The following is a 13,642-nucleotide window of genomic DNA, read 5'->3' on the forward strand; positions in this document are numbered from 1 at the left end:
CTCAGGCGATAGCTGTGGACGCTCTAGTGACACCGTGGGTGTACCGGTCGGTTTATGTGTTCCCTCCTCTTCCTCTCATACCCAAGGTACTGAGGATAATAAGGAGAAGAGGTGTAAGAACTATACTTATTGTTCCGGATTGGCCAAGAAGAGCTTGGTACCCAGAACTTCAAGAAATGATCTCAGAGGACCCATGGCCTCTGCCGCTCAGACAGGACCTGCTGCAGCAGGGGCCCTGTCTGTTCCAAGACTTACCGCGGCTGCGTTTGACGGCATGGCGGTTGAACGCCGGATCCTGAAGGAAAAGGGCATTCCGGAGGAAGTCATCCCTACGCTGATTAAAGCTAGGTAGGAGGTGACCGCAAACCATTATCACCGCATATGGCGAAAATATGTTGCGTGGTGTGAGGCCAGAAGGGCCCCAACGGAGGAGTTTCAGCTGGGTCGATTTCTGCACTTCCTACAGTCAGGAGTGACTATGGGCCTAAAATTGGGTTCCATTAAGGTCCAGATTTCGGCTCTATCGATTTTCTTCCAGAGAGAACTGGCTTCACTACCTGAAGTTCAGACTTTTGTTAAGGGTGTGCTGCATAATCAGCCCCCCTTTTGTGCCTCCAGTGGCACCTTGGGATCTCAATGTGGTGTTGGATTTCCTAAAGTCACATTGGTTTGAGCCACTTAAAACCGTGGAATTAAAATATCTCACGTGGAAAGTGGTCATGCTGTTGGCCTTGGCTTCGGCCAGGCGTGTGTCAGAATTGGCGACTTTGTCTTGTAAAAGCCCTTATCTGATTTTCCATATGGAATGGGCAGAATTGAGGACTCGTCCCCAGTTTCTCCCTAAGGTGGTATCGGCTTTTCATTTGAACCAACCTATCGTGGTGCCTGCGGCTACTAAAGACTTGGAGGCTTCCAAGTTGTTGGACGTAGTCAGGGCCCTGAAAATTTATGTTTCCAGGACAGCTGGAGTCAGGAAAACTGACTCGTTATTTATCCTGTATGCACCCAACAAGCTGGGTGCTCCTGCTTCAAAGCAGACTATTGCTCGCTGGATCTGTAGTACGATTCAGCTTGCACATTCTGCGGCTGGACTTCCGCATCCTAAATCAGTGAAAGCCCATTCCACGAGGAAGGTGGGCTCTTCTTGGGCGGCTGCCCGAGGGGTCTCGGCTCTACAACTTTGCCGAGCAGCTACTTGGTCGGGGTCAAACACATTTGCTAAATTCTACAAGTTTGACACCCTGGCTGAGGAGGACCTTGAGTTTGCCCATTCGGTGCTGCAGAGTCATCCGCACTCTCCCGCCCGTTTGGGAGCTTTGGTATAATCCTCATGGTCCTTACGGAGTCCCAGCATCCACTTAGGACGTCAGAGAAAATAAGATTTTACTCACCGGTAAATCTATTTCTCGTAGTCCGTAGTGGATGCTGGGCGCCCGTCCCAAGTGCGGATTGTCTGCAATACTTGTATATAGTTATTGTTTAACTAAAGGGTTAGTGTTGAGCCATCTGTTGAGAGGCTCAGTTGTTATTCATACTGTTAACTGGGTATAGTATCACGAGTTATACGGTGTGATTGGTGTGGCTGGTATGAGTCTTACCCGGGATTCAAAATCCTTCCTTATTGTGTCAGCTCTTCCGGGCACAGTATCCTGAGGTCTGAAGGAGGGTCATGGAGGGAGGAGCCAGTGCACACCAGGTAGACCTAAAGCTTTCTTTAGTTGTGCCCAGTCTCCTGCGGAGCCGCTATTCCCCATGGTCCTTACGGAGTCCCAGCATCCACTACGGACTACGAGAAATAGATTTACCGGTGAGTAAAATCTTATTTTTCCTTCCCACCCACATCCACACCTGCCCGCTGCTCAGTATTCGCAGAACTCCACTATGAACAGCCCCCGCCACTGAGGGACAGGGAGGAGGACAGCTGATATTTGTTATTTTATTTCTCCTGTGGGGAACAATAGGATTTCAATAGGATTTATGTGGGGAGAATAAGAATTTATGGGGGGAACTATGTGAATAATTCATGTGGGGAGAAATGTGATTGATTGATTGATTTATGTGGGGAGGAACATGATTTATGTGGAGAGCAATGTGATTGTTTTTTCTGTGTAGGCCACTATATGTGCGGATGATTTTATTTATTTATTTTTTACTGTGAGGGCCAATGTGTGTTTTTGTTTTTTTTTCTGTGGGGAACTGATGGTGTGCCTTGGCAATTTTAAAATATTGTTTGGTGTGCCACGAGTAAAAAAAAGTTGAAAATCACTGCTCTATAGTATGGGAGGTTTCATGCTCGGTCCTTCCAACTGGATCTCCAGGACAAGTGGTTGGGGTCCCATCTACATATGCACCAGCAGATTCGTCTGTCGCCAAAGGCCAGGATTTCACTCCTCTGGTGGTTGCAACTACCTCACCTTCTGGAGGGCCGAAGGTTCGGGATTCAGGACTGGATCCTTCGAACCACGGATGCAAGTCTCCGAGGCTGAGGCGCAGTCACTCAAGGGGAGACCTTCCAAGGAAGGTGATCAAGTCTGGAAGCCGGCCTGCCGATAAACATTCTAGAACTAAGAGCCATCTACTACGGTCTTCTCCAAGCGGCCCATCTTCTGAGAAATTGGGCCATTCAAGTGCAGTCGGACAATGTAACGACAGTGGCCTACATAAACCGACAGGGCGGAACGAAGAGCAGAGCTACAAAGGCAGAGGTAACAAGAATCATCCTCTGGGCAGAAAAGCACGCGCTGGCGCTGTCAGCAATCTTCATTCCGGGAGTAGACCACTGGGAAGCGGACTTCCTCAGCAGGCACGATCTCCATCTAGGGGACTGGGGGTCTCCATCCAGAGGTGTTCAAGGAGGTAACAGATCTTTGGGGCATACCCCAGATCGACATGATAGCCTCTTGTCTCAACAAGAAGCTTCGGCGGTATTGTTCCAGGTCGAGGGACCCGCAAGCAGTGGCGGTGGACGCCCTAGTGACTCCGTGGGTGTTCCAGTCGGTGTACGTGTTTCCTCCACTTCCACTCATCCCAAGACTTCTAAAGCTCATAAGGAGAACAAGGGTTCAAGCGATCCTCATTGCTCTGGACTGGCCAAGAATGACTTGGTACACAGATCTACTGCAAGAAGAGCCGAGGCCTCTACCTCTTCGAGAGGACCTGCTGAAGCAGGGGCCGTTCGCCTATCGATACTTACTGCGGCTACGTTTGACGGCATGGAGGTTGAACGCCTGATACTAGCTCGAAAGGCCATTCCGAACAAGGTTATGTCTACCCTGATTCAGGCTAGGAAGGGAGTAACGTGTAAACATTACCATCGAATTTGGAAAAAATACGCATCTTGGTGTGAGTCCAGGAAATTTCCTGCGGTGGAGTTTCAACTGGGACGGTTTCTCCTCTTCTTACAAGCCGGTGTGGATATGGGCCTGAGGTTGGTATCTGTGAAGGTCCAGATTTCGTCCCCATCCATTTTCTTCCAGAAACGATTGGCTGCCCTCCCTGAGGTTCAGACCTTTTTGAAGGGAGTTCTGCACATCCAACCTCCCTTTGTACCGCCTACGGCGCCTTGGGACCTTAGCGTGATGTTGCAGTTCCTCCAATCGGACTGGCTCGAGCCTCTACAGGAGGTTGAGGTCAAATTTCTTACATGGAAGGCTGTCATGTTGTTGGCCTTAGCTTCTGCTAGACGTGTGTCGGAGTTGGGGGCTTTGTCCTGTAACAGCCCATACTTGATCTTCCACGAAGATAGAGCTGAGCTCCGGACACGTCAGTGGTTTCTTCCGAAGGTTGTATCGGCATTTCATATCAACCAACCTATTGTGTTGCCAGTTGCTACTGACTCCTCAATTTCATCAAAGTCCTAGGATGTTGTAAGAGCTATGAAAATCTACGTGAAGAGGACTGCTCGTCACAGAATATCGGACTCTCTGTTTGTCCTGTATGATCCCAAGAAAATTGGGTGTCCTGCTTCTAAGCAGACGATCTCTCGTTGGATCAGGTTCACTATCCAGCATGCGTATTCTATGGCAGGATTGCTGTGTCCTACGTCTGTCAAGGCCCACTCTACTCGTAAGGTGGGGTCTTCCTGGGCGGCTGCCCGGTGTGTCTCATCTTTACAACTTTGCCGAGCTGCAACTTTGTTTGGGTCGGACACGTTTGCCAAGTTCTACAAGTTCGATACTTTGGCCTCTGATGATCTGAAGTTCAGTCAATCTGTTCTGCAGGAGCCTCCGCGCTCTCCCTCCCGTTCTGGGAGCTTTGGTACATCCCCATGGTACTGATGTGGACCCCAGCATCCTTTAGGACATAAGAGAAAATAGGATTTTGGTTACCTACAGGTAAATCCTTTTCTTGTAGTCCGTAGAGGATGCTGGGCGCCCGCCCAGCGCTTCTTTTTCCTGCTATCGTTATTGGGTTCAGTACAACTTCGTTTTAGTTGAGTACTGCATTGTTACTTGGGAAGTAATGTTTCAGCGGTTGCTGAGTTTCAAGCTAGTTAGCTTGATGTGTCTTGTATGTGTGAACTGGTATGAATCTCGCCACTATCTGTGTAAAATCCTTCTCTCGAAGATGTCCGTCTCCTCGGGCACAGTTTCTAGACTGAGTCTGGTAGGAGGGGCATAAAGAGAGGAGCCAGCCCACACTCTCAAACTCTTAAAGTGCCAATGGCTCCTAGTGGACCCGTCTATACCCCCATGGTACTAATGTGAACCCCAGTATCCTCTACGGACTACGAGAATAGGATTTACCGGTAGGAAAAGGAAAAGATGAGAGCAACCTTTTAGGGATTTGAAATTTCTTATCGGGATTAACCCACGGTTCTTCAAACAGGGTATTCAATTCCTTTGATGCAGGAAAAGTGACTGAGGATTTCTTTTTTACATTAAAATAAGATTCCTCACACTCCTCTGACACCTTATCAGGAATTTGCAGAACATCTCTGATAGCCTCTATAAGAGCCTCAATTTCCCGTGACAGAGTAGCCTCCCCCACCCCTCCAAATCCACCTCACCCTCCTCCATGTCTGACCCATCAGAGTACGACTGCAGGATTTGGGCCAGAGATCGTTTTTGCGGACAAATGGAAGGGGATTGAGATGCTGGTTTGGGGACGGATTCTCTATTCATAAACTCATCCACAGTCTGTCTTAAGTATTGCGTCTTTCTCATTGCGGGGTAGCTTTGTAGAAATATTTGATATCATTCCCTTAATGGAATTAACCCATTCCGGTTCAGCACCGCTATTCTGGGAAGGTGCACTACCCTGAGTACCCAGTAGTGAGCCCCTTAGTGAAGAAGTACACTCTGCTGTACAAGAAACACACTCTTTGCCTGACATAATGTAAATGTGACAGAGCGCGCGCGCACACACACACACACACACACACACACACACACACACACACACACACACACACACACACACACAAAAAGGTTAAGCACAATTAACCCACTAAGAGCCATTCAGAGTTATTTGGAGCCAGCCCCCACTGCACCCTTATCGCTAATGTCAAGTTTAGCCGGGTCGCAGACTAAGTACCCTGATTGGGGACTCAGGGGGTAATTCCAAGTTGATTGCAGCAGGATTTTTGATAGCAATTGGGCAAAACCATGTGCACTGCATGGGAGGCAGATATAACATTTGCAGAGAGAGTTAGATTTGGGTGGGTTATTTTGTTTCTGTGCAGGGTAAATACTGGCTGCTTTATTTTTACACTGCAAATTAGATTGCAGATTGAACACACCACACCCAAATCTAACTCTCTCTGCACATGTTATATCTGCCTCCCCTGCAGTGCACATGGTTTTGCCCAATTGCTTACAAAAATCCTGCTGCGATCAACTTTGAATTACCCCCTTAGTACACTAATTGCTCCCCCCCCCCCCCCCCCCCCCCCCCCCCCCCCCCCGCTATGACCCCCTGATACCGCTGAGGTAATCTGGAGTCTCTCCAGAGGAGCTGCGCATCCCTCTGTCAGCGTCTGTGTCCACTGCAGAGGGAAAATGGCGCTGGTGAGCTGCTGGATCCGCTCATAGTGAAGGCCCCGTCCCTTCAATGGCGCACGGTCTTCCCGCTTTTTTTATACTGGCTGAGGTAATCTGTTGCTTAATATGGAAAGAAAACCGTTTTAAGGCTGTGTTTGCCAGTGTGGGTACTGTGGAGACGCATTCCACCCCGGTTAGAAGCCATGCGTCTCCGTACCCTCATGCCGCCATAACGGCCGGCGATGCGCTAGCCGGGACGCCGGCTTAAGAATCACCACTCTTCATTCTTCTGGCTCTGTTAGGGGTGGCGGCGTGCTGTGGGAATGTATGCTCGCTGTGATGGGGCTTGCGAATAGTTCCCTGAGGAGCTCAGTGTCCTGTCAGTGGGGGACGGGTCCATTAACCCTTCAAGATGTTGGGCCATTCGCCCCCCCAAGTCCCACGAAGCAGTCTGGTGCCAACCAGTCCTGCCTGAAAATAACAAACATAAAATAAATGCAGAAAACTCTTCAGGAGCATCCTTCAGCGTGACCGGCTCCTCCAGGCACATTTTCTAAACTGAGTCTGGTAGGAGGGGCATAGAGGGAGGAGCCAGCACACACTATCAAATTCTTAAAATGCCCATGGCTCCTAGTGGACCAGTCTAAACCCCATGGTACTAAATGGAACCCCAGTATCCTCTAGGACGTAAGAGAAATGTAGGTTACGCAACTGCTAATGTTAGCAAGTGAAGCTGACGCCCTCCGGAGACTTTGCAGACTGATTGCGTACACATTTGCGACTTACACACAAAATCGAAGACCATCAGAGCTAAGGGTTGGTCTGTGGCTACGCAGACTGGACACAGCACAGGCGGAATGTTTTAGCACATACGAGTTCGCAGTCAATGGCAGATAATGGCCATGAATCACCTGCGTTTGGCCAAACACTCCCCGTAAACTCCCAGTTGATACCTTCAAACGGTCACTTCCAGTCAGTCACTTTGCTATGTAATCCTCAGTGCGAGATCGCAGCGTCACCTTTGCGCATGCACGTTGCAATCCTGTCTCCTGCACAGTCTGACGATAATTGCTCTGTTGCGTCATAATCGCCCATAGCGCAAAAACATGAATTAGGCCCTAAGAACGTTCAGTAATATACAGTGTACACTCCGGGCTAACATGTACACATCTGCAAAATGTCAACATGTTAATAGTGTAGACATCGTAAACATCGGCATGTGAAATGCCGACATTAGGGATGGGAACATATCGACGCAACCACAGTTTTGTACCATTAGCCGCAACTGCCAGAACATTAGCCACAGCTGCTGGGTTAAGGATTGAGTGCATACCTCTGCAACCGCCAGAACAGCTGCATCACCGATTGTCGACATTTCATCAGTGCCAACATATGACATGTCGACATCATGAATATGTTGACATTCTAACAGTCAATGAAATATACCGAACCCTTTGTTGATACCATAACATAACACGTGGGAACTCTATGGCAGGGCAGCGAAACCTTATTAGAGGCATGTGAGACCAAGGGGGACATTTTAACTAAGCAGTGATAAGAGCGGAGAAGTGAGCCAAAGGAGAAGTGCCCATGGCAACCAATCAGCACTGAAGTAACATCTATAATTTGCATACTATAAAATTATACAGAGCTGCTGATTGGTTGATGGGCAACTTCTCTACTGGCTCACTTCTCCGCTCTTATCACTGCTTAGTAAATGTACCCCCAAGTCTCCCATGTAAAGGCCTACTAACTGACTTTTAGCATAGTGGCTGTTTGTATGTTTCCAGGTTGTTGTCATTATTGTGTCTGTATTAAAAAAAAAAAAAAAAAAAAAAAAAAAAGCATATTTTCTTGTAATTACATTAGCGACTGCAACATGGATCAGCTCCCATACCTAGAGAACCTGTTTAACCTGGAGATGAAGGACAAGAGAATGGATCAGATTTCTGGGAGGATCCTAAATCTCACAATGGAGATACTTTGCCTCCTGACAGGAGAGGTGAGGGATTCTGGGAGTGATATAATGATCTTTTTAAACTGGTCTTAAATGTGTGAAACAATAGTTAGTCTGGGAAGCCAAAACAAGTATTCACAATAATATGTGCAGCATATCCTACAATCAGTTGATCCCATAAATAGGATAAGCACCATAATTGTAAATGTTTGGGACATGCGTATGGGAAGGTGTATCAAGCCTTGGAGAGAGGTAAAGTGGAGAAGCTGCCCAAAGTAACCAATCAGTTCTGTCATTTATCTAGCACAGCCCTTAAAATGACAGGAGCTGATTGGTTGGTACTTTATCTCTCTTCAAGATATGATAAATCTCCCCTGCATTCAGTGGGATGCATTCAGCATTCGGGCGGTCGGGATGCTGACGGTTATGTAACTGACACCGGAATCCTGACACCACTGAGGAGACCAGCGCCGGAACTCTGACTGCCGATATCCCAAATACAAGTATCAGGGTTCGCCTTAGGTCTGGGCCACACACAGCGGCCAGGCGGGTCCCGCTGAACGAGACCCGCTTGGCCGGGAGGGGGGATTCTGTGTGCACACAGGCACCCATGTGCAGTCTCCTTGCGGCCAAGCAGCGGGCCCCGCTTGGCCGCTATGTGTGTGTGTGGGGGGGATTCTGTGTGCACCCATGTGCAGTCACCTTGCGACCAAGCGGGGCCCACTGAACGGTGAGGGCCATATTTAACTATGGTAGCCAAATAAAGCCAATTTGTCCTCAAATAAGAATTATTTGTAAAAATAAATATAATTACAGCACAGTGTAAACAGCAGGGTTGGCACCTGGCATACACATCACTCACCTGAGTCTTTGAGATAAGTGTGACAAATCACAGCAAACCTACCTGGTCTAGTAATTATTAAAATCTACTTTTTGTGTCACCCACTCACTATTAATTCTCAGATTTTACCACCACCAAGGCTTGTATTGAGAACTGACAATCTTACCGGAGCCACTGTTGTACTCCCTGGCCTCCCTTAAGTTAGCGTTAAACCAGAGTTGTTGTTATACAATCTTCTGTATTACAGTCACTTTGCATTTTAATAACCAGGTTATCTAGCACATGATTTCAAGAACACAGAGACAGAATGTGATCAAATGGAGTTTATTACAACAAAATTGTCATAATGATTAAAGTCTAAAAAATTAATCACAAAATGATGCATAGTATTATAAAAATTATGCAAACAAGTAAAAAAAACCAAATACAGAAGCAAGTGAAACTGAGTAAATCGTTTATCTGTTATGGGTGAACATGGGTAATTCAGAGTTGATCGCAGCAGCAAATTTGTTAGCAGTTGGGCGAAACCATGTGCACTGCAGGGGGTGCAGATATAACATGTTCAGAGAGAGTTAGATTTGGGTGGGGTGTGTTCAAACTGAAATCTAAATTGCAGTGTCAAAATAAAGCAGCCAGTATTTACCCTGCACAGAAACAAAATAACCCACCCAAATCTAACTCTCTCTGCAAATGTTATATCTGTCCCCCCCTGCAGTGCACATGGTTTTGCCCAACTGCTAACAAATTTGCTGCTGCGATCAGGTCTGAATTACCCCCATGGTCTCCAGGATTATAACAATTTTGTACAGATCTGCAGAATATATTAAACACATTTCTGGTGCCAATGTCCTCAATTTAGGTCACAATACAAGGTTTGTGAATAAGCTACTAACATCCTTTATGGGTTGTTATTCACATACCATTCCAGTCAGACATTTTTAAAACTGCCATAGTTCTTCTGTTCCATGCCTTTTTCACGCAGAAGTTGAAAATGTACGTTACACTATTTTATATGTTGATCCAAATTACCTAGTAAAAAAACAAAAATCCAGAGGTCTCAGGCAAGTTGGATACAAGATCTTATATTTGCGCTCCAGCTTTGACTATATTGTCCTATGTCATTGTAACTGAGATTATTAGCAACAAATATGGTTCAGTTGGAGTCTTAGAACTTCAAGAGGGAAGATACTTTTTTTTTTTTTTAAGTTATGTGTTTCCACACCAGTGATCATGGAAAAAAAATGATTACTTATCGGGATTTGGCAGGTGAAACAAAATCCTGGCAAAGTCCCGTATGTTAAAATTGTTTTCTTTCATTATGTAGACCCTTTTATTGTAATTAATGAAAATATCAGTGGCAAAAAATAAATGATCTTGTGTACTCTGGTTGCCATGGTTATCACAAAACACCTAGGAAACTGAATTCTAAATAGCAACTTCAATCACAACTCTAATATTAACAAAAACATTTTTTGTTACAGTTGTTTAGAAAGTATTGCTTTGTCTGTACTGAAAAAAAAAAAAAATTGGCAATGTGCTATTACTTTATTGCCCTACTGTAGCTTATAGCGTGATCTTCAGTGATTGTTTTACTTGCACTGATAAAAGTGTCTCTTTATATGTAGGAATACATTGTGGTGAAGAAACTTAGTGACCAAATCAGTGGTGTATCAGAAGAATTCACTCTGGAGCCTACACCTCATTCCTATGATCGGGACAATGACAAAAAGATCCTGGAACTTGCCAACACGATCGTTCAGCTGCTGACTGGAGAGGTGACTGCTGGGAATGGGTTTTAAGATTTGTGTTCGTTGTAACTTGTCAGTTTGACATCTTAATTTTGCAGAGAAGAGATTTAGTGCATCCGGTTACTTTAGACATTTTGTTAACACTATATGCTATAGATTCCCAACCCATTCTTGAATTTGCCGATACTAATTTTACTGGTAAGTATTGTACTATATAATGACCCTCTTGCATAACATATAGGGGTCCACGTGTCGCTTGAAGACTCAATTTAGTTTGTACCGTAGTTCTAGGTGCCAAATGACTCCATCTGTGCATAGATCTTCAGTTCGCATTTCCATACATTTGAAATAATTAAATATCTTTCAGTGATTTGTACTACAGTATGATCACGCTGTGAAACAATGGTACATGGATGATAGCGGTTATCTCATGTTTCAGGTCCCCCTGAAGTGTGGTGATATTGCGGTCTACTTCACTACGGATGAGTGGGAGTACTACAAAGAACACGAAGAACTATACGCTGACAAGGTGATTGTATCTGCAAGGTCTCTCAGACTACAGCGTAAGTCTAAACTTTAGTCCTAATTTCATACTAGAAAGCAAATCTTAGGGCGGTATCCAATTACCCACGATAAAATATTGGGAGCAAAATCTTTGCATTTTTCACGATGTTTCGCTGATATTTTTTTTTACAGGTTATCCAGTTAGATCTCCCGTAAAAAATAAATACTTTTTTGAGTGGAAACACAAAGGTTCAATGAAACCCGTGTGTTTTCACTGCCGCAGCCCCAAGAAGCCGGCGCTTATCAGCGAGTTTTCTTCGCCTGCCTGAGGCAGGTGAAACAAAATCCCAGAAAAGACGCGGCTCGTGACGGCTTATCGGGGCTAATAGGATAGCCCCCGGCGAATCAGTTACCCATGCGCAATGACCGCTGGTAATTGGATACTGCCCTTAATTGGAATTACATTTGACCCAGTGGAGGAGACATAAGACATTCCAACTGCAAAAGTTCCAGTCACATTTCTCTATCCTGTACTCATCATTAACCTGTGCAGTCTACTTCATGTTGTACAATAATTTGTGCTTCTGTGAATTGATCATTTGCATTCTCCAGAACATACTGAATACAGGCAACGTGTGTACTATAACCTGGTTGATGGATTTTCTGTTCAATCGCAAAGATTTAAACATCAGATTTCCATCACATTGTTTTCCTCCCTTCCCACTCTCCAACCAATTCTACTCATACAGCCATATAAAATGTCTCCTGACAGCATTGGTTGGATCCTTATTTACGTAACCAAACATATGAGGGTCATAGCACCATCTTTTATACCAACTTTTTCTGTTTTGTTGAAGCTGCCGACTATCGCCCAGATTTATCAAGAATGATAAATAGCACGGTGATAAAGCACCAGCCAATCAGCTCCTAACTGACATGTTACAGGCTGGGTTTGAAAAATGACAATTAGAAGCTGATTGGTTGGTACTTTACCGCAGTGTAATTTATCACTCTCCAAGGCTCTGGTCCATACTTTAAAAATATGTAAGGTAGCTTGATTTGTGTATTTGCAGGTCGGACTTCTCGCAGGGATACAGGACCAGAACCCCCCAAAGTTAAAAGAAAGGGGAAAAGAAAATATGTCAGGAGAAAGGTCAAGGAATCTACTCAGCACGATGAGGGAAATGGAAGAGATGCATGCAAAGAGGAAGAATATACCGCAGACAATATGGCGTGTAACCCGGCAAATAGTGATACTGATGAAAGTTTTGACGGCTTGTTCGCAGTTAAATGTAAAGAGTGTGGTAAAAGATGTCAAAACAAGGCTGCTTATATATCTCACCTAAAGGCACATACCAGGGTGTACAGCTGTAATATCTGTGGTAGTTTTTTCGCCGAAAAGGTGTTTCTTCTTCAACACCAAAAAAACCACATTGAAGCTAGGCCGTACTGTTGCCCCGAGTGCGGGAAGCGCTTTGCCCGATTAATCAACCTTGAAACCCATCGGAGGATTCACAGTGGGGAGAAGCCATTTTGTTGCTCTGAATGTGGTAAAGGTTTCACTTGTTCTTCAAATCTTGTTAAACACCAGAGGATTCACACGGGGGAAAAACCATTTACTTGTTCGGAGTGTGGAAAGTCCTTCGTGAAAAGCTCGCACCTCTCTAGGCACAAGAGGATTCACACCGGCGAGAAACCGTATACTTGCCTCGACTGTGGTAAACGCTTCACCAATAAAGAAAATCTGGTCACACACAAGAGGTTTCACACAGGCGAGAAGCCATTTCCCTGCGCGGAATGTGGCAAAAGTTTCAAATTTAAATCGCACCTCATTGTACACCAGAGGACGCATACCGGAGAGAAGCCATTTGCATGCTCAATCTGTGGGAGGCGCTTTGTAGAACGTTCGCACCTCATGAAACACGAACGCAGCCACACCGGAGAAAAGCCGTATAAGTGTAAGCACTGCGACAAAGCTTTTGGCCGCAGCTCACACTGCGTCAACCACGAAAAGACGCACATACGGGAGAAAAAATTTCCATGTCCAGATTGCGGCAAACGCTTCGGGCTGAAGAGCCAACTAAACCGGCACTGGAAAACTCATTAATGAAATTATATGTGTACAAGCTGACCTGACAGGAAATAATACATCTGGCATCATTCTGAAATTTTGACTAGCTAGAAATGTAAATTGACTTTCCTCTGCGATGATTGGTTATGATTGGCAAATTAAGGGGTACATTTATCAATGAGTTTTAACTATTTAAAACTTGTTGCATATGAGAAATGGTGCTTTAGACAATCAGCTCCCAACTTCATTTTTTCAAACACATGACAGGAGCTGATTGGCTGGAGCACCATTTATCATATGCAACAAGTTTTAAATAGTTAAAACTCGTTGATAAATGGGTCTCTTAATATAAGATTTTCTTACAGCAATTAAGGGGATAAAATAAGTTTTATTCACTATTGATTGAAATAGGATTTTGAATACCTACCGGTAAATCCTTTTCTATGAGTCCGTAGAGGATGTTGGGCCGCTCAAAGAACCATGGGGTATAGACGGGATCCGCAGGAGACATGGGCACTTTAAGACTTTTAAAGGGACGTG

At 45.3% G+C, this 13,642-nt stretch overlaps 1 protein-coding gene across 1 annotated transcript in view; it reads left to right on the forward strand.

Annotated features, from left to right (window-relative positions):
* LOC135054902 (zinc finger protein 501-like) overlaps positions 1-13,303 on the forward strand; it is a 31,026-nt gene extending 17,723 nt beyond the window's left edge. The window contains exons 3-6 of the mRNA XM_063958360.1: positions 7,851-7,983; positions 10,405-10,554; positions 10,967-11,090; positions 12,105-13,303. Coding sequence (XP_063814430.1) covers positions 7,861-7,983; positions 10,405-10,554; positions 10,967-11,090; positions 12,105-13,138 — 1,431 coding nt within the window. The 5' untranslated portion in view covers positions 7,851-7,860 and the 3' untranslated portion in view covers positions 13,139-13,303. The remainder of the gene's footprint in view (positions 1-7,850; positions 7,984-10,404; positions 10,555-10,966; positions 11,091-12,104) is intronic.
* Positions 13,304-13,642: the final 339 nt, after the last annotated feature.

The sequence above is a fragment of the Pseudophryne corroboree genome, chromosome 3, assembly GCF_028390025.1.
Source record: "Pseudophryne corroboree isolate aPseCor3 chromosome 3, aPseCor3.hap2, whole genome shotgun sequence".
NCBI lineage: Eukaryota > Metazoa > Chordata > Amphibia > Anura > Myobatrachidae > Pseudophryne > Pseudophryne corroboree.